The sequence below is a fragment of the Ochlerotatus camptorhynchus genome, unplaced genomic scaffold (genome assembly GCF_037179485.1).
Source record: "Ochlerotatus camptorhynchus isolate MF236.1 unplaced genomic scaffold, CSIRO-AGI_Acam_v1.1 ptg000406l, whole genome shotgun sequence".
Classification (NCBI taxonomy): domain Eukaryota; kingdom Metazoa; phylum Arthropoda; class Insecta; order Diptera; family Culicidae; genus Ochlerotatus; species Ochlerotatus camptorhynchus.
The window spans coordinates 2,765,728-2,791,047 of NW_027040892.1; the positions used below are offsets into that span (position 1 = coordinate 2,765,728).

Here is a 25,320-nt window from a genome sequence, read left to right on the forward strand (position 1 = left end):
GTAGGAATAGGAATTTGAGCGGGGTTTTCTCTGTTTATGCTCTGTAGTATGACGCGCTTGACATAGATGGCCCACAGCAACTCACGAAGAGCTACTGACTCCGATCAATAGCGGTGCAGCTTCTTCCTCCATCTATGGATGCTCATGTCGGCTGCAGCTCGCTGCTTGCAGGCAGCCTTTCGTTGTGTACTGGAGAACACCACCACTCACCACACGCGGTGATTGAATAAACACCGTTTGGTGAGACCGTATGGAATTCAACTTTGAAATCTGTGTTAGGGAAATTGCTTTTCGCAGGCATTCGGTGATAATTTTAATTATCATAACAACAGTTGCACATTCGTGCATTTTTCAATAGTGACATTTAAAAAAAAATCACTATTGGCTTACAGATATTTGTGATCGATTGGTGTTAAAATTATTGAAATTGGCCCAAGGGCAGCTGAGTTATTAACGTTCAAAATCTTTCATAATATTGTTACATGTTCCATTTTCTGTTTTCACAAAGTGTACCTCCATATAGAAATCACAGACGTAGTCCTACGTCAAAACTGAAAAAGTCAGTCCAGCACTTATTCAAGAACGTGCAGACATTCCCATTCAGATTTTGAAGATGATGTCAGATGAAACAAAAATGGGATGTAAGTTAATTTAACTGATATCAATTTTAGAATAGATAAAAGAAGATAAAAACGAACGATCTCACCAAGTCAGCCAAGTGAATCTGTAAGAAGCTGCATAGGTCCGCTTGATGGTGATCAGTTTAAAGTAGTCCCGTCCTTTGTAGAACTCGATAGACGTTCATCTTTGCCACAATTTCTGGCAAGTTCCTAATTTTCATGGAAAGCTTATATCACCGGAAATATTCAGACTCCTTTCTGTGCTATACACTCAAAAATTGTTCAATGTGGTTCCTAAGCCAAGATTGGATCTATCTCTTCTATGACACACCAGATTAAGCCAACACATTCTAAAGAATCGGTATCAACTCCATTTCTGAGCACCGAATTTCAAGTGCGAAATAGATTGTTGTGTTATGCAATTATTTTCCACGAAGCTCATTTCTAAGACAACACCCGAATACGATACCTAATTCTTCTCGGAAGCACTAGCAAGGTTCTACCAGCAGCTCACTGCTAAACCACCCGGGAACCAAGATGCTGTGCTAGCTCTGATTTATTCTTCATTATGACTAGCTAACGCTCCGTTGTTTCTTGCGGAATTTTCTCGATCCATATGCGGAGGCACTTCGTAACGAAGCAGAATTCCGCGAATATTCGTCGCTATTTGGCCTGTTGTTCTACACCTTCGCTGTGGATAGTCGGTAGCAAGAAATGTCTTCACCATCGTAAAAGGAGATGTGATGGCAGCACATTTACAACGTGAGTTAGTGTTATTGTTATGGAAACTCTACCGGCGCACGAGGGCTACTCGTTAGTGTTTTCGCCGAAATATATTGAACCGACAAAATGACGATGGTTGCCCCCACCGGAATTATGTGTGGAAGAACAATTGTTTCGATGGAACAATCGCGAAAACATGTTTTTCATCACGGTAATTACCGCCCATGGATGCATCGGAAGATAAATGATCACGCAGACAATATGTTGGCAAAGCGCCTCTCCGAATGTGCTTATCTCTGAATAGACATCGGCGTACGGAGTCCGCCGGGTGGAGTAAGGCAATAATAATTCCGATGAGGACTCGCTCCAATGGGGACGGGTGCAGGAGAGGAGGAGAATGTATTCAATTATGAAAATGGACAGCATTTGGGTTGACCTGGATTCGGTTGTGGTTCTTGCATGTGGGAAGGAAGCCGGACTAATCCCATTGTTATTCGACGTGTCCCTTCGGACCGAGCGAGCATGGTCAATGGGAAAAGTTACAACGATTTGACTTCATGAAAGCGACTCACATTTGTCCGACCGTCACACTTCGATTGCTGCTGGGCACTGGTCAGCTTAATTTTACGATTGTTGCGGTGCGGCTAATTGTTGGAAGGTGGTTATATCACTGCGTTTTGCTAAAGTGGTCCGTTTTTTTTTACAAGTGCATTATTGGAATTAATTAGGTTTTCGATATTTTTTGGTCAATTATTTATTTCAGTGCATAGTTGTTTCTCACGTTTTAAAATACATTCTCTACAACGCGTCCTTAGACACCATTTACGTACAATAAGTAGTTTTTCAAACATAGTGCCCATGAAAATACAAAGGCCCTCTTTAAATCTGAAGCTTCAGTCGAAATGGGTTCATATGACCAATAATGCCATGCGATAAAACTACAAGGGACTGCCCTATGGGGTTGTACGCAATGGTGACGTAGGACTACGAGGTCTTATTTAATAAATCTTATTTTTTTAGGAGCATGTATTAAGGAATAGGAATTTGAGCGGGGTTCTCTCTGTTTATACTCTTTAGTATGACGCGCTGGACATAGCGCACAGCGATTCACGAAGAGCTACTGATTTCGATCAATAGCGGTGCGGCTTCTTCCTCCTTCTATGGATATGCCATGTGGGCTGCAGCTCGCTACTTGCAGGTAGTCTTCCGTTGTGTACTGGGGAACAATATTCAACGCCATGTGCCAAAAGCACTGCTGCTGCTGCTGCTGATGCTAACGACCGGACATCACCACACACGATAATTGGAACTGAATTCGATCAGCGGTTGAGGTCAGCCTTGATCGCTAACTGCTTGCGGGGAGCCTTTCGTTGTGTACTGGAGAACACCACCACTTACCATGCGATGATTGAATAAATACCGTTTGGTGAGACCGGATGCAATACAACTTTGAAATCTGTGTTAGGGAAATCGCTTTTTGCAGGCAATCGGTGATTATTTTAATTATCATAGCAACAGTTGCACATTCATGCATTTTTCAATAGTGAAATTTTGAAAATTATAAAGTTTTAAATTTACCAGATGCGTAGGAATATTTCTGATCGATTGGTGATAAAATTATTGAAATTGGTTCAGGGGCAGCTGAATTATTAACGATCAAAATCTTTCATAATTTTGTTACATGTTCCATTTTGGGTTTTCACAAAGTGTACTCCCATATAGAAATCAAAGACGTAGTCCTTCGTCAAAATAGATTTCGGGAATTGAAAGTCCTTTTGCGTGGTTTTGTTCATATTGGCTTAATATTTGGTATTAACTAATTAGAACTTCCATAAATGGATTATTGATCAATTTTTTGCATTAATCTGACTAAAAAGGCCAGGTATGGCATTTTGAACTTTGTTACTACAGATAAATTTTATTGTTATTCATGCATTTTGGAGAACCTAGGCGACTTCAGGATCTCAAAATGACATTTAATGCTTAATGTAGCCACTAGTTCAATAATGGAGAATAAGCAAGACAGTATTTTTGCCCATAGTGCATTGCTATTGTTGTTGTCGTCGTCAGCCTTGAAAGTTGATCTTCCATCGTCCAACAACCATCAGGCTATTCATTAGCCATTGCAACTTTGAATAGCCTCCAGCACCGAAGTCTCCAAACGATGTCATTTGTCGTGTAGCTTCTGTCTCCATGCACACTCCACATCGCACTCCGCCGAAGCTCTCTAATTAATACCTTCATCTTTGGGCTACTCGATACCATAAATCAAAGCACACGATAGCAGTAAACCCGGTTCTATTGCCAATACCTACTGCCAACCAATCCCTCTTCCGACAGAGATAAGGAAGAAAATACCGAGACGATGTCCACGGACGATGGTTCGGTGGAGAGGGTTGGCAGAGATTGTCCTCATAATTCCTAACGAACGACCAATCTCCTGGCGAATACTGCCAACCCTTTCGAATCCAAAGGACTCGAACTCGTTCTTTATCGTATCCATCTCTGCAGTCCGCCCACTCTAATCTCGTTTACTCGGGGATACATATTATATTATCACTTGAAAATAACCGGATACAGTGTATCATTTCCCGGAGAGATTCCCCTCACTCCCAATAACCTTCGCAAACAAAGAACATATGCCTGTCATAATCCTTTCGGGGCGTCACTCGGTGTAGATATGCGTCTTATCAATGATTTATACGCGCTCTTCCCCACTCGGATCGATGGCACTTCACTTCATTGGAGGTGGAAAAGGACAACCCCAATCTTCATAAATATATACGAGTGTAGGCAACGAAGATAAATACCTGAAAGGAAGAGTGATAAGCTTTATGACGGCAGCCTGTGTACTTTTTTTATGCGTCGGGTGGAACAGGGTAAAACGCCCAATGTGGTTTTAAATAGCTGCGGTTGAAATGCCAGTTTAAGTACTGAACTAGCAATGCTGCTTAGGATTAAAAACGCATCGGGCGTTTTTCTCGGGAGGTGCGTTTTGGACTGTCTTCCCCAAACCATATCGTGAATCTCACTCGGATCCGATCATCACCGATGGATGAATTTAATTAGCGTGATTGATTTTTCGACTCGGATGGTTCGGGATTTGTACGAGTGGCGATGATTAAGCTTTGATCGTTGTTGTTCTGCCTTTGCTTGTTGTGTTGCTCATGTATCTATGCCTATACTAATTGAATGATAAATATCTCATTGAATAGTTGCCAAAGCTAATTGGCTATGTTGGCGGTGCCGAGGTGAATCGATCCGTTTGATAAAATCGTGTTGGTGGTCGAGGGTTGAAATCGGATTAAATCCCGTTTTCTCCCATCATCAACAAACAGCAGACCGTTCTATTGATGAATACGATGTATGCTATCAGGAGAGTGCTTTATTATGGAACATATTTGTGAATTGGGCTGTTGATTGATTGGGTGGTATAATAGAATTTTTTTACTTGCCTTTTCGAAAGTTTGAAAACAACAAAGTACTAAAGTAAAACAATTTTCCATTCGCAATGCATTATTGAGATTAAAAATAATTGATTTTCCCCAAATAAAAAAAAAATACTACAGCAAAACCAATAAAGCTTCCAATTCAATTGTACAGTCAGCTGCATTAAGAAATTATTTTCCCCGACCCACGGAAACACCTTCCATTACCGTTTTTATTTATCACCCGAACACGCGGCACCAATCGCCGGGACCTTCGCTTCATTGACGTGGTCTAGCGATCTAATTCACTCACTCATTTTCATTCCATTTGCCAGCAACGAACTCCTGTCAGGCCTGGACGGGGAAAATTATAGTAATTTTCCGGAAAATATGATTTAATAGCAACAAAAATATCCCTTCCGGCAGCCGGGATGGGAATCGTTTTGGTTCACGGAACCTTTCAGTCCTTCTCGCACTTGGGTTCTGTGGAGAATACAAATGTTGGAATAGAAATAATTACAATAGCTTCACTTGGCTCATTGCCTGCTGTACATTCATTCCCTTCCCTATCTCCCTCCTCACCATAAAAGGTGTGAAAGCTCTGCCAGGTAATAGCGTACGTCAAGATTTTTCCTCAGCGTGGGTAGATTGGAATAAATTGTACCCCCGAAGTGCGTACGTGAACCACAACGACGATTGCCCTTTCCTCGTCCGCCGTGAAGGCCGCTGGGATTTAATTTCTCCGGGTTTTTCGGTTCTGATTCAGTAATCTTGCCGGCGGTGATGATTTATTTCCGACACCAACGCTGACTGCAATGTGACTGGGTGGGTACGACTGGCAGTCGAGTCCGGAGTTGGGTCCGAATATAGTCACACATACACAATGAATAGAACTGAATTGGCTTTTAGTTGCCATCATCATAATCGTGTGCGAGGCAACGAAGTGGAACAGTGAAAAAAAAAACCGAGTGTCGAAAGCCGTTTATCGAGCTAATAATTCTCGAAAGTCATTTTTCATCCGCCAGGACACACCCTGGGACCGGTAAGTGGAGGTTTGTAAGGGCGGGAGGAAATGGGGACCATCGCTTTTTTTTTCCCTGATGTCGAGCATGGGTGGACAATTTCAATGGGTTGGTTTACTGAAAGGAATAATTTGGATTCTATTAAGCTTTATTTTATAAAAAAAAAATCTAGATCAGATCGTTTTTTGCCATGCCTCCCAAGTAACATCTTACGTTTGATGTAGTACTTCTATGTTAGTTCGAAGATCAAGTTCTAACAGAAGCAATTTTCTACGTTCACTATTGCAAAAAAAAATAGCTAGAAAGCTGAGAAAAAACCCACGATCTTCAAATCAGTCAGCAAAAACTGTCGCTTCTAGTCCACCAAGCTCCTTACTGTACAAAAAACTGCATCGAACGACGGCAACATGAAGCCAGTCAGATGTTATAGATGATTTTCTACTCAGTAAGCTTAAATGGTCACCAGTGCTGCTGTCATGGTAAATTAAGAGCAGATTGCTCACTGATTTAGCTACTATAATAATAATTATAGGGTGTGGGAAGTGGAAAGTAATCCAAGATCCCTACGGTAGTGAACATTTGCCAATCAAAATTTCTATTACCAATGGTTCATATTCTACTCGCTCGGTCGACATCGCGTACGATCTTACGAAAAACATTGACTGGCGAAAATTCACGACCGTGGTTCTTGACGCCAGTCAATCGGTTGAAATACTTCCTCCGCTGGATGAGTACTCCTTTCATCATCGATTGTGCGCTGCGAGCACAGACGAAACATGTTCCGAGTGTTTCCGTTCGCAAGCGACCTCCCACCCCGTGGTGGGATAAGGATTGCATCGACGCAAACAGCGAGAAGTCCACCGTGCTTAAACGCTTCCGCAAACACGGTAAAGTCGGGGATTTCGAGCGGTACATCGACCTCGAGAAAACTTTTAAGGACTTGAAAAAAATGCGATTACTGGCGTCGGTTCGTCGATGGTTTGTCGCGAGAGACTTCTATGAGAACACTCTGTAATGTCGGCAGGAGAATGCGAAACGCGTCATCACCGATTAATGAAGACAAGGAGTACTCGGACAGTTGGATATTCAGCTTCGAGCGGAAAGTATTCCCGGATTCGGTGTCGGTTCAAACCAACGTTCGTGATCGTCCGTCGGGTAGTAACGACATAGATTCCCCGTTTTCGATGGTGGCATTCTCACTTGCTCTCCTCTCATGTAACAACTCAGCTCCAGGAATGGATGGAATCAAGTTCAACTTGCTTAAAAATTTCCCAGATGTCGCGAAGAGACGCTTGTTGAACTTATTCAATCAATTTCTGGAGCATAACATTGTTCCGGATGACTGAAGGCAAGTAAGAGTTATCGCCATTCGAAAACCTGGTAAACTCGCGTCGGATTATAACGCGTACCGTCCCATCGCGATGCTGCCCTGTATACGGAAATTGTTGGAGAAAATGATTCATTTTCGTCTAGACAAATGGGTCGAGTCGAATGGTTTACTTTCAGATACGCAATTTAGATTTCGGAGAGGCAAAGGAACGAGCGACTGTTTTGCGTTGCTTTCAACTGAAATTCAACTGGCCTATGCGCAAAAAACAGCAAATGGGTTCAATTTTCTTGGACATTAAGGGGGCTTTTGATTCTGTTTGTATCGATGTCCAATTATAAACAACTATTCGAGCAACTTGTTGTCTGAGAAATATATGAGTTTTTCTCATGGAAACTCGACAACTTCACGAATTAGTTACACGGGTCTCCCCCAGGGCTCATGTTTGAGCCCCCTTCTTTATTATTTTTTATGTAAAAGACATTGATGGTTGTTTTGATGAAAATTGCTCGCTAAGGCAGCTTGCAGATGACGGGGTTGAGTCCGTTATAGGGCCAAGTGCACCGGACCTGCAAGGACCATTGCAAGATACCTTAGACAATTTGTCTACTTGGGCTATGAAGCTGGGTATCGAATTCTCTCCGGAGAAAACTGAGTTGGTTGTTTTTTCTAGGAAGCATCATCCTGCACAGTTACAGCTTCAACTAAAGGGTAGAACAATCACTCAAAGTATATCTTTCAAGTATTTAGGTGTCTGGTTCGATTCCAAAAGCACGTGGGGGAAACATATTGCGTATGTGACACAAAAATGCCAACAAAGAATCAATTTTCTTCGTGCAATTACCGGAACTTGGTGGGGAGCACACCCGGAAGATCTGATCAGGTTGTACCGAACAACCATCCTTTCGGTAGTACGGCAGCTTTTGCTTCCAATCCGCAGCAAAAACACGCATCCTATCGATGCCTCCGAATCGCGCTAGGCTGTATACACTCGACTCATAGGATGAGCCTCGAAGTACTCGCGGGTGCTCTCCCACTGACAGATCGTTTCGCTGAGCTGTCTGAGGTTTCTTATCCGTTGTGAAGTAATGAACCTATTGGTAATAGAAAACTTTGCTTAGCTCGACAGAAATCCTCAAACAAGATTCATGAGTCTCTATTACGAGTACATGACGCTGGAGATTGGCCCTTCTTCATTCAATTCCTCTCGTGTTCGCCTCCAAGACTTTCACAGTTCCTCTGTAAATTTTGATCTGACCATGGTGCAACAAATCCGTGGAATACCAGATCACCAACAAGTACCACCATGTCAGTAACAATAGGAGTTTTTTCACAGATGGGTCTACTAAAACGCTTCCACTGGATTTGGAGTATTCAACGAATTTCATAGCGCCTCATATCAACTGCAAAAACCCTGATCCGTATACGTTGCGGAACTCGCAGCCATATTCTACGCAATGGAGCAAATTGCCTCATTAACTTCTGACCATTATTTCATTTTTACGGATAGTCTTAGCTCATTGGAGGCATTCGTTCAATGAGGCCGATGAAGCACTCCTCGTATTTCCTGACCGGACTCGTTGGCTATAGCGGGCGCTATGGAAGGTGACATTTTTGATCGACAAATCGCCTTTGCGGAATTTTTCTCAATTACCCGTCAGCAAGTCCTCACCAACTGACAACAAAAATGGAATGAGAGTGATATGAGAAGATGGTTACATTCTATTCTCCCACAGGTGTCGATCAAGCTGTGGTTCAAAGGGTTGGACTTGAGCCGTGACTTTATACGTGTCATGTCGAGGCTCATGTCCAATCACTGCTCGTTAGACTCGCATTTCTTTCAAATCGGGCTCGCAGGAAGCAATTTGTGTGCTTGTGGCAGTGGTTATCACGATATCGACCACGTGCTTTGGTCATGCACCCTACATTGTGTTACTAGATCCGAGTTATTCGCATCCCTCAGGAGCCGAGGAAAACAACCTATGCGGCCCGTTAGAGACATCTTGGCGAGCCGAGATCTCGACTATTGCAATTTAATTTATGTGTTTTTAAAACGGATACATCTGAGAATTTAGTAGTTAGTGTCATGTTGTGTTCTCTCAAGTTGTTAGCTGCCCATCGGTGTACCCCCATGTTTGTCTTTTTCTCCAGTATGTCGCTTAGTTCTAGATCAAGAGCACATTTATCTAAAAAAACCTTGTGTTCTCAATCCCTACCCTGCCTTCCATTTGCTACAATTTGTTACCCCTAACCTCGAGATAGCCGCGAGTAATCGCCTCCGCTTAACTAACGTTAGTGTTAAGTAATTTTGTAATCGAAACAATGAATATCGGCCCCGCAAAACTACGGCAAAATCACTAAGATTAGGGTAGTATGCAATCAGTTCGCCATAAAGCTTAAACATACTAATCTAAACTCTTCGATGTTTTATGTCAGAGATTTCGATCTTTGGAATTGGCCTTTCTCAGTGGACGCTTTTCGTTCAGCCCCAAACAGGAAGATGATACAATGAGTGGGGAGAGGAGCTCGCCCTTTATTCGCGAAATGTTATCAACAGGGAGTTGGCATTTCCACTCTCTCCGTGCAAATCGCTTCAAGCGGGTGTCCTGATTGTCCTTCCCAATCCCAGCAGTGTTTGTTATTTGGTGTATAATGGAATATGAATGTTGTATGAGCAATAAACAATACAATAAAGGGGTTATGTCTTATTTTAAAAATTGAGAATATGATGTTGGATCGTTACTGATATATTAAAAATTGATCTTTTCTCAGATATGATTAGCTTAATCTGTGAATACTGCGGCCAAAGTCGAAAATACGACAACTACAGGGTGCGTGACGAAGTTTTGCAGTAAATGGTATATTTGAGAAAAAATACACCAGTTAGTTATTCTAGCAATGAATTTTTTGCGATTTATTTTCTTTCGCAACATATGGAAGTTGTAAGTAAATTTATTTAAAAAAAATTGCCTTCCCTTTCGACGACTGTAGTTAGACGCTTCCGGAAACTGCAGTATGCACGTTTTAAAATGTTTCGATCCATAGATGTCATCACTGCCTTGATTTTAGCTTTTAGCGACTTAAGTGTGGTGTGAGGGGTTCTATTGGTATCCCGTTGGACGACGCCCTATACAAAATAATCCAACGGATTGATATCGGGACTGCTTGGGGGCCAAATTTCTTCCTCCCAAATTTACGAAATATTTTCCGTAAGCCATTTCTGTGCTTTATTAGCAGTATGAGCAGATGCTCCGTTGCTACACTGTTCATCACACATTTACCGACCGAATTATTTCTTTCATGCATACTCCGGCGCGCAACAAAGCGACAACGGCTGACAGATTGCTCTCTTGTTTCGACATCTTTACGTTTACTCAACATTGTTTGTTTAAATCTTACACCTAATAGTATAAGCTATCCACTGCTGCCAAATATATCTAAATCATGATGCACAAGCATGAGAAATTACTATTTGAAATTTACTGCAAAAATTCGTCACGCACCCTGTACTTAAGGGAGATACAGAATACACTATGACCTGACCTCGTATTAGTGTTACAAAAATTTGTGGTAGTGAAGATAAATTATCCTAATACACACACGATGTTTCCGAAAAAAATAAGTTTTGGAGCTCTGCTTGTCTGTTGGCCGTTTTGTTTTCTGAAGTAAAACAATGTATGATGATCGTGACCTCTGAGAAATCTTTTAATCCTAAGTTGTCATCATATCGCTGTATGAAGGGCCAAAAACGGATCGATTGGATGCAAAAGTGGGACGCCCTAATAAATGGAAAGAAGATCTCACCCTTTATGATTAGTAAAGGGATGTATATATAGGATTATATAAAATATCCTATTAAAACGTTCATTATCAGGATGTAATGCTTCTGAAACGTCAAATTAATTATATCTATATCTTTTTATCAATTGATATCAGGTTATATTTGAATAGTTAAGGTATAGCCTGGAAATCTGACTAAATTTTTGCATTATGAAACAGTCTTATACAATCAACCAAGTATATGTAACAGTAAGTAACTAAATGTAATGGTTTAAATGAACCAATTTGGTTAGGTTCGGTATACTTTGTAATGATACTTTAAGTAAACAAATTGTTGTCGGTCTTAGCGAGCTTGTCGTTACTGTCCTTTTTTATAAGGTATAATGTTTTAAAGAAATACTGATTCAGAGAAATACGTCTTTGAAACAACCATAATCAGCACCTTTTTTTTTACAATCGCTACATCGCTTTTTTTTAATAAAGGCTTCTCCAGCTAATCTATAAAGTTCTCTAGATGTAATTTCAATATTATAAGTTGATCAAGTACCATTCTGAAGATTCTCGCTAGATTGCGGGTTCATCATATATTATCATGGGAATATTTTGAATGATCCGCACCTGATAATACATGTCAGTATAGTTCTCTGGTTCCTTTTTCAAGCTTTCAGGTTGTTAAAGTTCATTCTGAAGTTCTCAACAATTTCAATAGATCAAATTGCGAACTTTGAAACTTTTAAAGGTTGATCAGATCTTAGTATGAAAACCGTCAAATGTCGTCTCTCACATATGCTTTCATAATGGTACGATGGTCAGAAGGCAGGGTGACTTCCACTTACTTCGCTATAAAAAATGTTTTTCGGAATTATGGAATCATTGGATGCTATTATGAAAGTTTGTACTTGTCAGAAACAAGAAGAGGTTGGAAGGTATGTATTTGACACATAAAACCTGTCAATTTCGCTTTCAGTGCGTCACAATCAGCGAATTTATGACTCGTGAGCGTTCACTCAGAGTGAGCGCTCACGAATCGTAAAAGCGTTGATCGTGACGCACTGCATGCAATAATGACAGGTTTTATGTGTCAAACACCTAGTCTACAACCTTATCTTGTGACTTACAGCTACTAACTATCATTATAATATCTAATGATTTCACAATTCCGAAAAACATTTTTTTATAGCAAGTGAGTGGAAGCAAGCCTGTCAGAAGGCATTCAATGGTTTCCAGCTAATTAAAGATTTCAATAAAGTCCTGCGGATATTAAGGTCAATTATTTCCTGACCGTGGAAATATATCTGAGAATTTTTAAACTTTGCAGTTTGAAGAATATGAAAAACATCTAGAAGAAATAGTTGATATCTTATTGAAAATCAGTTAACCAAGTGCTCGAAAACTTTCACGAAGGTTCCAGTGCTTCCACAGAGCTTTTTGAACCTAAACATAGTCCCATGAGCTCAAACAAAATTCCCTGAACTTTTTGCCAATTAATTTAACTTATCCGAAGCTCGCTTAGCCTGAAGCTTCCTTAATTTTTGGGAAGTTCTGTGAAATCCTGCTTTCACTTCTAAGAAGTTTCTTGAACTTTTAAGATTTTTCCATTGCTAATCTTATCAAATCTTATCCAATCTTATCTAATCTAATACAGACGCAGCCAGAGAAAGCATCCTGGAAAATGATTAGGGGTCATTCCGCGCCAAGTGGTCACAAAAAATTGTAAAAGTGAAATTGACTTCTTCCGATTTGAACCAAATTTGGAGGGAATGTTCATTTAAGTTCGAATTCTAAAATTCCAAAGTTGTATGCTGATCGTAGCACCCCTCGATCAAGGGGCACATTTTTCATTTTTCATTATGTTTTAGAAACCACTACTTTCTTTTGTTCATATCTCCGGAACAAATAAAGCTACAAATTGCATTAGGTATTGTTTTAATAATGAAATTAGCCAAGAAATCTAAATCTGTAACTTTTGTTTCTGTACAGTGCTGCCAAATATTTTTTTATTTTTGTTTGAAAACTTTAAATGCAGTTTTCTCATAATACGTGTCGTTTAATTTTCATTTTAAGGACACCATCGTGTTTTTTATCCTTTTTTACATAAGAAACACTTAACGACAAAAAGTAAATTGCGTAGTTTCTGAGATATTGCATTTTGAATGAACGAAAGTCATAAATTATGAGGGTTATTTTTTTAACGTTTCCTCGTAATAAGATTAATTCTCATGACTTACTTTGTTAAATAATTCTTGATGGAAATAAAATAGGTATGATAAAACCAATAATAGTTTTTATGTAGTGTTGACAAATTTAAATATTATTTAGTGGCTGAAAACTTTACACTAGTAATAATCTCAACGAATTGCATTATAAATAAAGACATTCCAATACATACAATATTGTATCAAACACTGATCGATTTGTTTCTTATATGTTATTATAACAATGTAAAACATAAATTAAAATTTACTTATTTTTCTTCTCAAGGCTAGCACTTCGCGATGATTTCTTCCCATTATTATTCGAATCCACTTGCTTTGCACGTTTCGTTGCCACAACTCTAAAAGCTGAACCAGTTGTGGCACCAGAAACAGTTTTCATAATAATGGTATCAATACCAGAAGGAGCTGCTGCATGTATTGAACGAATACCGTGAATAGATGCAGCTGATGCAAAACGGAACAGATCTCAGATGACACAAATCTAACGTTTGTATTGCAATTCTTCATTGCCCAGTCATAGAGCTCCTTTGGCGTGTGAATAGTGGTTCCTTGTAAATTCGCAACCCTGATCGTCACCCACAACACCTATCTAAAAGAATGTGCTGTGTATTTATGTATGTCTGGAGGTCCACTCCGATCTCAAAAAGTACTCCCTCAGTCGTCACATTCTTATGTCATGATGCTTGACATCCTGGCTCAAACCAGTAAAGTCCTCTCGAATCCATCCCAACCGAATTCCAGTCGCAATCAAGCCCAGATAACCAAACCGAGCACGCCCCTTTCTAAGCAATCTCTGGATCTAAATTTCGCAAAAAAAACGAACCTATTTGTAAGCGGCAGCTAGTAGGATGGATCTCTCTGATTTGATATTGTGTATATGAAATCCACGACGAAAGGGTATCAAACACATTAGAAAGAAAGATCTGTCTTCAGCTATCGATCAAAAATTGATATGATAATTATTATCCGCTTCATTCATATACAGTAACAGATATTCTGGCTTGTTAGAGGTTGAAATTGTATGTTTTCAATGTTGAGGGCTACTTCGGTGTCTCGATCAGTTTTTTTGTGGAATCCTACCGATTTCTGGAGGTCCCTCCTTCAGAAAAAAAAAATCAACAAAAACAAAAAGGGCATCAAATGAATGGCAGTGCTGCCAGAAAAGATTGAAAAATTGATTCTCATGTGTTTGAGTGTGTCGAAGAGTGTTGAAGAGTGTTTTTGATGTGTTGAACACAAGGTGGCAAAGTGGCTTACCCCCTGAATAGAACCCACCATTTTCCACTCGGTATCTGCAATCTTCTAATAAACTAGACAGATGCGCCAGAGATGCTTCAAACATAGACGCCTAATATATATAAAAAAAATTAAAAATGTCTTATCTTAATAAATAATTATTTTGGCGTTCTTGTACCAAAAAATAATGATTTAGGTCCGTTGTGCACTTACCCTCTGAAAACTTTTAAAATAATAGGTTTGGATATTAATTCCATTGCTTTAGAAAATGCATCAGAAAAATAAAAAACGCTTTTCTTTAATTTGTTTTCCGAAAATGTTACATTGCATTGAACTTTGTTTTAGACAGTCTATCTTATGTAAAAATGCTATGGGACACGATGGTGCAATCAAACCAAATATTTAGATGCATCAACTTAAAAAATCACTTTTATAGTTTTTAGTCGCTAAATAATATTTAAATTTGGCAACACTGTTTTTGGTAATGTAATAGATTTTTTTTTCTTTAAATATTATTTCACGCAATAAGTCATGAGAATGAATCCCTTATGAAGAGGAAATGGAAAAAATAAAATAAAAAAAACAATACCTAATGCAATTTGTAGCTTTATTTGTTCCGGAGATATGAACAAAAGAAAGTAGTGCTTTCCAAAGAATCACGAAAAATGGAAAATGCGCCCCTTGACCGAGGGGTGCTCCGATTAGCATAAAACTTTGGATTTTGAAAATTTAAACTTAAATGAACATTCCCTACAAATTTGGTCCAAATCGGAAGAGGTCAATTTCATGTGCTGTGTACACTTGGCGCGGAATGACCCTTAGGTTAGATAAGACCTAATCATTTTTCTTGTCAACATTGATGTTTGCAGCATAGCTGAGATATGACACAAACATCAAAACGACCAGGCCTACTGCTTTGCATTTGCCGCAAAGATGATTCTGTGAGAGGATTCCAGTTCAAATAAACCGTGGAGGCACCATATTCGAAGCGGTTCCTAAATCGACGCATTCAATAATGTTCGACTATTTTTAATAATTATTTTTGAAATATTACTTCTGCAAATATTAGTTTCAGTGCTCAAGGTTTAAACAATATCTTGTCAAAAATAGACGAGTGCGTTATCATTAGGAACGTGTCAAATATGGTGCTGGCAAGGTATATTTAAACAACAATGCATTTCGTGAATCTTAAGGGGTGGAAGGATGCGTGGACATACCGTACCAAACGCTGGACGACCCTTAACCTTCCTTAAAATTTCCTCAACATTTGTGCGACACAAAGTTTCCAAAACTTCCGAAGTTTGTTGATTTTTTACGATATTCCCCAATAGCACTAAGCCTCTGATCTCCTACGAAGTTCACTACGTTTGACAAAGTTGACCGATGTTCTGTGAAATTCCTTGAACATGTACAAAGTTCAACTTTACTCGCTTAACTTCTACAAAGATCGCGGAACTACTGTAATTTCTCTTTCCGAATTTTTGAAGATTTTCTGCCAAGGTCCTTCTTCTTATTCGCATTTCAAGCTTAATGGTTATCGCATTTTAGCTTATTGCGTGCTCTCAACTTAGTGTTCTAGATGCACTTCCACAGTTATTAATTGAGAGCTTTCGATGCCTGTACCATTTTTGCATTGGTATAATTGTGTGGCAAGTACAATCATACTATATGCCCAGGGAAGTCGAGAAATTTTCCAACCCGAAAAATTCCTAGACCAGACCGGGAATTGAACCCAGCCATCTCCAGCATGGTCTTGCTTTGTAGCTGCGTCCTTACCAACTGAGCTAAGGCATAACTGAACTAACACAATAACTGAAGTTTTAAGAAGATCTACAAAGGTCAAGAAAAATAATTTCAATGAAGCTCCCCCTGTTTTCTATCAAATCATGAAAAACAAAATAGACCCTCAGCAAAACCGAAAGGTCGATGTTTCACGGTTTTTTGAGTCCAACCACTTCCAAAAAAATAATTTTCTTCAGGAATTTAGAAAGTTTAGATTTCTAACATATTTTTCCAATATTTTTAGAAAAATTTAATCGTAATGGGAGTGGAAAACTTCCTCTTAAAGTTTGATTTAATTCTACAAAACTATCTGCATTTATTTGAAATAAATTGAACTTCACTGGATTTTTAAGCGGTTCACTGAGATTTTACAAAACTAGCTGATCTCCTATTTCATTTGTTGCCTGGAAATTTACTGGAACTTCTACGCAGTCCATGTAAGGACTCAGTTCTTTATTTTAAAATAGTGTACACCTTTCGCCACCCTCAAATTTTAAATGTAGAGGTGTGACATGTGACGAAATTTACTATGAAATAGTTTATGTGTTATCAACTATAACCCCCCTCGTGTACGCTTTACTAACTACAGTTCCCCCATGTACAATGATCTCTCCATGAAACCGGCTATTCAAGGAGTTCCAGATCAACTTCGAATTATCTCAATTCCCACTATTTTTGCTGAAAAGTACCAACAAGTCAATGGATCACGCATTGATGGATCCACTGGGTTCGGAGTCTTCAATGAATACTCAACCGTCTTGCAGAAATTTCAGCCACCTTGTTCCGTTTATGTTGCTGAGCTAGCAGCAATCAACTTCGCATTCGGGATGATTTTGGACATGCCCACAGGCCATTACTTCATCTTCTCGGATAGTCTCAGTTCGATTCAGGCTATTGAGAAGGCAGACTCTCTCGCAAAGGTGAGCGCACAACAAGGCGAGATTTATGATAGAAGAATTTCACACGATGAATTTTTCCCATTAGTACGTCAGAGTTCTCTGAATAACGGGTGTTCAATAAAAAATGAGAATTTTTTCAGTCACATAGCTAGTAAAAAACAAAAAACAAATTCAACGAATCCAGTTTTTTTTTTATTAAAAACATAATGTTTATTCATCAAAAAAAAAAAAACGTCAATGAATATGGATGGCACTGAAATCATTCTCATTTTTTATTGAACACCCGTTAGTTGGCAAAACGATTGGATAAGTAATTCTCTTAGGCGGTGGCTACATTCCATTACTCCAAATGTTTCTTCGAGAGCGTGGTTCAAAGGTAGGGATGTAAGTCGGGGAATCATTATATGTGAAAGAGAAACTGGAAGTTATCAAACGTGTACGGTATTCAAACAATCTCGACCGATCCACAAGATTATGACTCGATGTCTATTTGAATTACTGATTACTTTCAAGAGTTCAGAAACGAAGCCGTAACCTGATCGATGCAGGAAGAAAATGCCTCAGGCATCCTTTGAAATCCTCTGCATCTAAAGCAAACAGCGAACTCGAATGGATGGAAAGATGAACGATGATCATGTAATCGTTGCGTCGAGTTGTTTATTTATTTATTTATTGTTTATCAGTCAACAGGAAAAATGTTTACCCCAATGACACCTGTTCTACAGCTAAATACAAAACTAACGAATAACATAAATTAACATAAAACTTGTTTAAAACTACGCTTGTTTGTTTCTCGTGACACGTTGAAATCGTACACATAATAACACCGGTTGAATACACGGGACATGCTTCGCAAAGGTTCGTGAAAGCCATAATTAGTTCTTGCCGGAGGGATGGTGATAAACGAGTGCGACCGAAGATTGCGACGACGTGTGTTGATGTCCAAGAAACTAAGAAGCGTAGGACTGTCAATGTTGCCTTGCAGAAGATCCCCAACAAAGCACGCTTTTGCCACGTTGCGTCTTGCTTCTAGTAATTCCAGATTTATAAGTAGACAACGGCTTTCATAACTGGGCAGGTTGAATGGATCTCTCCACCTAAGATGACGTAGAGCGAACCGGACGAATTTTCGCTGAGCAGCTTCGATGCGTTGAATTTCATTTTGGTAATAAGGAGACCAGACGATAGACGAATACTCCAAGATAGGGCGCACAACTGAGCAGTATAAAGCTTTTAGGCAGTAAACGTCCTTGAACTTTTTTGCAAAGCGAAATAAAAATCCTAGTTGCGATAAGGCTTTAGACACAACGTACGCGACGTGATCCTTGAAGGTTAATTTTGTATCAACCAGAATCCCCAGGTCCTTGACTGTCGAATCACGTTGTAGATTCACGCCTCCCAAAGCATAGCTAAAATGGAAGAGTGATTGCTTGCGGCCAAATGAAATAACCGAACATTTGGACACGTTCAGCGACATTCGATTAATATGACACCATTCAGCGAAGGCTTCCAGTTGTTGTAGCAGAAAAAACGCGTCTTGTGGTTGCTTAATCGTGTAGTAAAGCTTCAGGTCATCGGCATACGAGAGTTTTAGGCATTTCAAGATGAAATTGATATCGTTTATATACAGCAAGAATAGAAACGGCCCCAAGTGACTTCCTTGGGGAACACCGGACCAAACCGGAAAGGAGGGCGAAACGTGGTCTCCAATTTTGACGGACATACTTCGACCGGTTAGGTAGGATCGAAGCCAGGAAAGCAAGTTACTGTTCATTCCCAGCTTGTCGAATTTAGCAACTGCGATTTGATGATTCATTTTATCAAACGCCGCGGATAAGTCTGTGTAAATAGCGTCTACTTGTTGACCATTTTCTATTTGGCGGATCACGAACGAAGTGAAACAAGTCAAATTAGTTGTCGTCGAACGGTTAGGCATAAATCCGTGATCAATCGAAATGTAGTGTGCGTAGTTCTGAACCAGCTTATGCAGAACGATCACCTCAAACAGCTTAGAAGTGGCGCTCAACGCAGCTATGCCCCGATAGTTCGAAACAATCCGCTTGCAGTCTTTCTTGAAAACTGGGAAAACATACGACTGCTTCCAGCATTTTGGGAATACACCAGTAGCCAAAGATAGGTTGAATACTCTTGCTAGTGGTGTTGCAAGTGTATCCGCGCAGCATTTGAGGACAAGCGATGGAATCCCATCCGGACCACATCCCGTGGAGGATTTTAAATCCTTTCCGGCCGATATAACCATATCGTTCGTGATCACGAACTGTAGCCCAGAGGCCGAAAGTTGAGGAACATTTCTGGTGGCGACGGCTACATCCTGCGGGTCGATGTGTTCATTAGTGAAAACATTGCTGAATTGAGAACGGAACAGGTCCGCGATGTCAGTGGTGGAATCAGCTTCGAACAATCCGTTGGTCATCGTAGAGGGCCGTCCGGATTCCATCTGTTGGTCATGGACGTAACGCCAAAAACTTCTGGGATTTGTCTTGAAGCGCCTTTGCAAATGGTCCTGATATGCGTTGTACAAACGATTATTAAGTTGGCTGTATTCAGTGCTCGCTGCCATATATCTCATTCTCGTAGAGTCCGTGCGATACTTGCTATGTCTTCAGAGAGCTGCTCGCTTCACAGTCCTAAGATGCTTGAGGTCAGCATTTGACCAGGCTGGCTTAGCCGGTTCGTGTCTAGACTTCACGGGAACGAACTGATCGATGGCATACCACAGGATACCAGATATGGTCGACGCAGCGAGGTTGGCATCACAATTTTGAAGCACCTCGTCCCAATCGACATGTGCGAGGAACTCGTTCATCCTGTTGAAGTCAGCCTTTCTGAAATCATAGGCGATGCTTTCAGAGGTATCTTGGAAGCGTTGCTGTGGACTTATCTTGAATTCCATCAGTACAGGAGGATGATGCCTGCAGATTTTAACGAGCGGTGATGGAGCTTGCATAACTGTGCTGTGCTCGCAAAGTTCCTCACTGACGAAGCATATATCAAGCGTACGATTGTTTTCATTTGCAATTCCACTCATTTGTCTGAGTCCAGCGGTGCTATACGCATCAAGCAGCTTCCGTGATGCCAGGCTAATCGAGGATCGTGATGTAATCGGGTACAGGGAACCATGTGAACTACGCTGCCAAGAGATCGAGCTCAAGTTGAAATCGCCTAGGATGATAACGTTGTCTCTTGGTCCTAACTGCGAAACCACCCAGTTAAGCGATTCGATATACTTTTCGATCAAAGATTCATCGTTTACTCGATCAGGGGGAATATACACAACGCATATTTGCTCAACCGCCGAGCCATCAGGAGGGTCGAGCGTACGGGATTTAAAACTCGAGCGAACAGCCAGCAAAACACCACCTCCAGTGGTTTTGTTGCTATTCGAAGGCGACCGGTCTTGTCGATAAACGGAATATGATTCGCCAAACAACTGATTCGTTGAGGTATGTCCATTGAGCCAAGTTTCGGAAAGTGCGTAAACATCATAGGAACCGTCGCTGAAGGCCAATTGGTACTCGGCGAGAGAGCTGTTGATCCCACCAACATTTTGGTAGTACATTCGAAGAAGCAGGTGCACCATTACTTGCTAGTGCAGACTTAGAGCCATCCTTGCAACAATATAACTCGTAATCTCTACCGGATTGGAATGTGGAAATCTGTGCTGCACAGTGTAGTTAGCTCATCTACACGCCCATAGGCTCTTGCTAAACAGAACACAACAGAGCGCACCGAAACTTACTCTGCAGCTAGCCAAATTGTCTAAATTCAGTAAAACATTACAGTTGACCGATCGGTAGGCCGCCCATCGCACCGGGGCCTCTTGCGATGAACAAGTGGGGTGAATCTCCGTTTTGGACTATTCAATCAATTGGAATGGATAGAGCAACACTGCATATGCGGCTCCCGTTCTGATGGAGGAGGCTTATTGGATAGCGAACAATAAATTGTTTATTGTGCTGTACCTTTTGACTATAGTTTTAAGAAGTATTGTATAGTGAACAAGAATCCTCGGCTCTGTAAAGTTAATTCGGTTTAGCGTTATCAAATACATTAATAACAAAATCGTGCCAGAATCGAACGGTTTTATTTTGAAATTTAATTTATGATTTTGTTTAGTCTGGACCACCGTGAGTCATCTTTAGGTCATAGATGTTAATGATAATGAATCTTGTATTACACATTGTAATCACGAGGAGTGAAAATACATTATTTTCAAAATCCATCCGGTTTGGTGGTTTTGTTGCCAAAATCGAACCTTGCTTAACTCGAACGGGTACTGTACTGCTGTTTAGTGGTTTTAGATCACGTTCGATAATTCTACAAAAGTAAGAGATTTTTGTCAACAAATGGGCAATAAACAAAAAATGGTCGATCTAGGTCCAATGTTACATCTCTTAAAATTTCAAAATATACCTTCAGCAGTTCAGCTACTTAATTTTCTCCCATTTTCATTTTCTTTTCCCTTTTGCAGAGACTCTCGGATGGATGAGTGGAAATACTTAATAGCGCTGTTGGTCGCGCTCTTAAGTTATCGACTCCCAACGGTAGATTCGATCAACGGCAGCAGCGGAAATGGCTCGCGAGCAGGAGGAAGTGCCACCGCACGGTCAGCAGGAGGCAGTGGCCGGGAACGGTCTGCTCCCCAAGCGATAGCTTCCCTGTCGTCCGCATCGATAGCGGCGGCCCTTGCTGCCCGGCAGAACAACAACAACAACAACAACAACAACAACATCAACAACACCGCTGCTGCTGTCGCCACCGCCGCCGCCGCTACCAACGGGAGCAATGGTGGTGGGAGTGCAGCTGGGCCTGGATCAAGTGCGGCTACCAGTCACTGTAATTTGGCCCAGTTTCGATGCGGTAATGGAACCTGCATTGCGTCGTCAAAATACTGCGACGGAAGCTTCGATTGCCTGGACAAAAGCGACGAGCCCAAGTTCTGTACAGGTGAGTTTTGCGGGATATTCGATGTTTCGTTTTTATGATTATGAGAACGGGGACCGTATAGAGCTTCCAATGCTCGCACTGGGGATTCTTAAGTGCCTGTAATCTACTAAATTTGTCTCAATTGAATGGGAAAAATTGAGCATCCCCAGAAGAAGTATGGTCACATCGAAAGAAGCTCCAACATTTATGATGATGCTGGCACGTGAGAGTGACAGTGTTCCATCACTTGTTTCCATCTCGGATCGCCATCACCATCGTTGCCAAGATGCGCACAGTGGGACTCTTCGCTGGAAAAACTGCAACTGTATTCGATGGATTTTATCGGAAATTCCCACAATGTCCCTCAGCGGAACAAGAATTCGACCCCCGAATGACGACACTTTGACGAGTGTGGTGGTCGTCATCGTCGTCGGAGAGTGTCATGTTTTCGGGGACAGGATATTAGCTGTATAATTTATGGTCGCTGGGACAATGCCGTTCGCCCCCCCCCCCCCACGCACACACACAAGAACACGCATCAGATAGACAGATATATTTCGCGAAATATGATCCATTCCAATGGGTACGTGAGTGTCGTCCTCATACGGGTATGACGTTCAGCGCGTTTGCCGCGATGGAACATCCTGCCATTGTTGTTGGAAAGTCGAGCCCGGCATAAGCTCGGAGAATTTATGGACAATTGAATATGATTTTGGGACGCACTTTTGTTGCTTTTATATGGGCGAGCACATGTGGCCGTGGAAATGGAGTAGAGAGTGTCATTTCTTTTTGTGGTTGCCATTTTTATGACCCGACCAGGTAGAAGAATTTGCTGTGGAGAAAATGTGCTCTTTCTGGTCAGGGATTTGCATTTGTGGGCGGGAAGTGGGGGTTGTCCATAAGAATTTGATTATTCGGAAGAGTGGCGTAATTATTTTGAATAATATTTTAAATTCAGAGAAGAAAGGGCGAGCGAGTTTCTTCGGATAATTGCAGTTTGTTTGTGCATTTTCAATCATCTTCTTTATTCTTTTTCAATTTTTTGATCTGTTTAATATTTTATTTGTATTCTTTAACAGAATTTTACCAAACAGATCTCAAATTTAATCAAGCTCAACAAAGTCTTGTACGATATCCGGATTAATTAGACGAATCGGTAGATGATCTTCTTTTTCCTGTCATTCACGCTATTACGTGAGCTTACAACTGCTCTCAACTTAATATTGTTTGATCCTCTTCGACAGCTGTTAATTGAGAACTTCATATGCCAACCAATGCATGACATTATATATAGTATGGCAGTCACAATGGATGCGTTCGTCAGGTAATACCGTACTTTAACTGACTAGGTTATCTGAAACCACATGGCTTTATTTATTTAAGATAGTGTTAGTGATAGTGTTTGCATTTTCAGCAAGTTTATAGTAGTTTGAAATTTAGGTCTTTTAACTTACATAAAATCAAAACAATTACGCTCAATTCTAATTATTTTTATGTTATTTCAAATTCTGATAATTTTTCCATCACAATTCAATAACTTATGACGAAGTTGTGTTAATTCCTGTGACCCATTTAAGGACAGTTCACAACTGACCAGTGGATCAAAACCTATGTATTGATAACACTGGCATATCCAGAGAGGCAGGAGGCACTTCCCTCTAATTTAGCAATTTTTAGTTGTAGTTAGTTACAGCTTCTTGAAAAACGTTCAAGCTGCAAGTCCAAATTTCATTTTTATTTTTTTTTTCTAGGTGCCCAAATACAGAAATTTTTGAAGGCCATAAAATTGAACTTTGTTGGGCTGCTTAATACCCCAAATATAGAATTTTGACTATTGATCTAAAACTTTTATTAATTTCTTGAATAAAAAAAAAGATTTCCATGAAAATCATTTCAAGATCGAGGCCAAAGAACAAATTTCAGAATAACAGGATAAGAAATATTCAAGATTCTGGGCTAATTATAAATTTTGATATTAATAACTGGACTTGGTCAAATGTTGGTTTCTGTAAGTCCACTCAAGGTGTCAAACTTTGAATAACACCCAAAAAACTGCATTTTAAAACATTATAGAAAATTTTGAGCTTCGAACTACTTTGAAAATTCTTTGTATTGAAAATTTTTAGTATTCACACAGTTTTTTTTTTTTTTTTGAGAATTATGAGAAGAATTTTTGGGATGAATTTATGCGATTAGAAAAAAAATAAAAGGTTGTATCCAAGACACGACCGTAGATTTGACGTAGAATTACGTTCTCGGTATCAATATTCGGCGACTGTGTTAGGGAAAGCACTTTTTCCCATCACGGAAACGCCTCGTTTTCTGATAACAAATTTACGAATTTTCGTGCACAAAACGCACGGATTTTTTGATTTGCTCAATAGATAATAAAAAATCCAATTCCGTGAGATATTCGCGATCAATCATATAAATTTGAGATTTTTCTGCTCTTTTCTAGCGTCTTGGAGAAAACCTTACCTTAGTTCTAAGTGTTTCTGGTTAATTGACATGATCATGTTGTATTGGGTCATTGTGAGAATTTGTATGTATGTACCACTTAAATACTTGACGCATTTGACTACAAACGTTTTGTTCCTGGGTACATTATCAAAGAGCTTTGGGGGTGATGTGGCTGGCAGCAAGGCGAGCGAACCTTCTATGAAAATTAACTCTTGAACAACAATAATTTATGGTGGTTCTGAAATGAACCGTTTTGTCGTGATGGTTGAGTAATGCTGAGCTATTAGGGTGTTCAGCACGGATGAGGCTGGCGAGCTATATGTTGTTTGGAACAAGGGTGACGTGCTTGGCATAGATGGCCCACAGCGGCTCACGACGAGCAACTGAATCCGATCAGTAGTGGTGCGGCTTCTTCCTCCTTCTTCGGTGAATCCAGGCAGCTTTGATAGCTAGCTGCTTGCGGGGAGCCTTTCGTTGTGTACTGGAGAAAAATGTACAACGCCACGCGCCGAAAGCACTGTTGCTTCTGCTGCTGCTGTTATTGCTGTTGATGATGACGACCGGACACCACCACTCACACCACGCGGTGATGATCTTTGAAAGATTGAAAATAGGGTCGACTACTTTTTTAAAAAGCAAAAAGAGTCGTTACACGTTTTTTTGAAAAGTTTTTTTTATGGGTTTTGCAAGTGGCTTAAGATCCATAATTTAGATTAATGGGCACAAATATTGATAATTAGCCAGAATACAATCATGTTTACTATATATGGAACATGGGGATAACAAAACGGTCCTCGACAGATCCGGAACATCCGTGAAAGTGGTCTAACTATCCTTAAATCCCTGATCCCAGAACTCCGTGGTTTTTTTCGAAAACATT

General features: G+C 40.3%; 1 protein-coding gene across 1 annotated transcript in view; it reads left to right on the plus strand.

Moving 5' to 3' along the window:
• LOC135710925 (uncharacterized) overlaps positions 1 to 25,320 on the plus strand; it is a 209,204-nt gene that overhangs the window by 23,418 nt on the left and 160,466 nt on the right. Inside the window, exon 2 of the mRNA XM_065233630.1 lies at positions 21,526 to 22,001. Within this exon, the coding sequence (XP_065089702.1) occupies positions 21,536 to 22,001 (466 nt within the window). The 5' untranslated portion in view covers positions 21,526 to 21,535. The remainder of the gene's footprint in view (positions 1 to 21,525; positions 22,002 to 25,320) is intronic.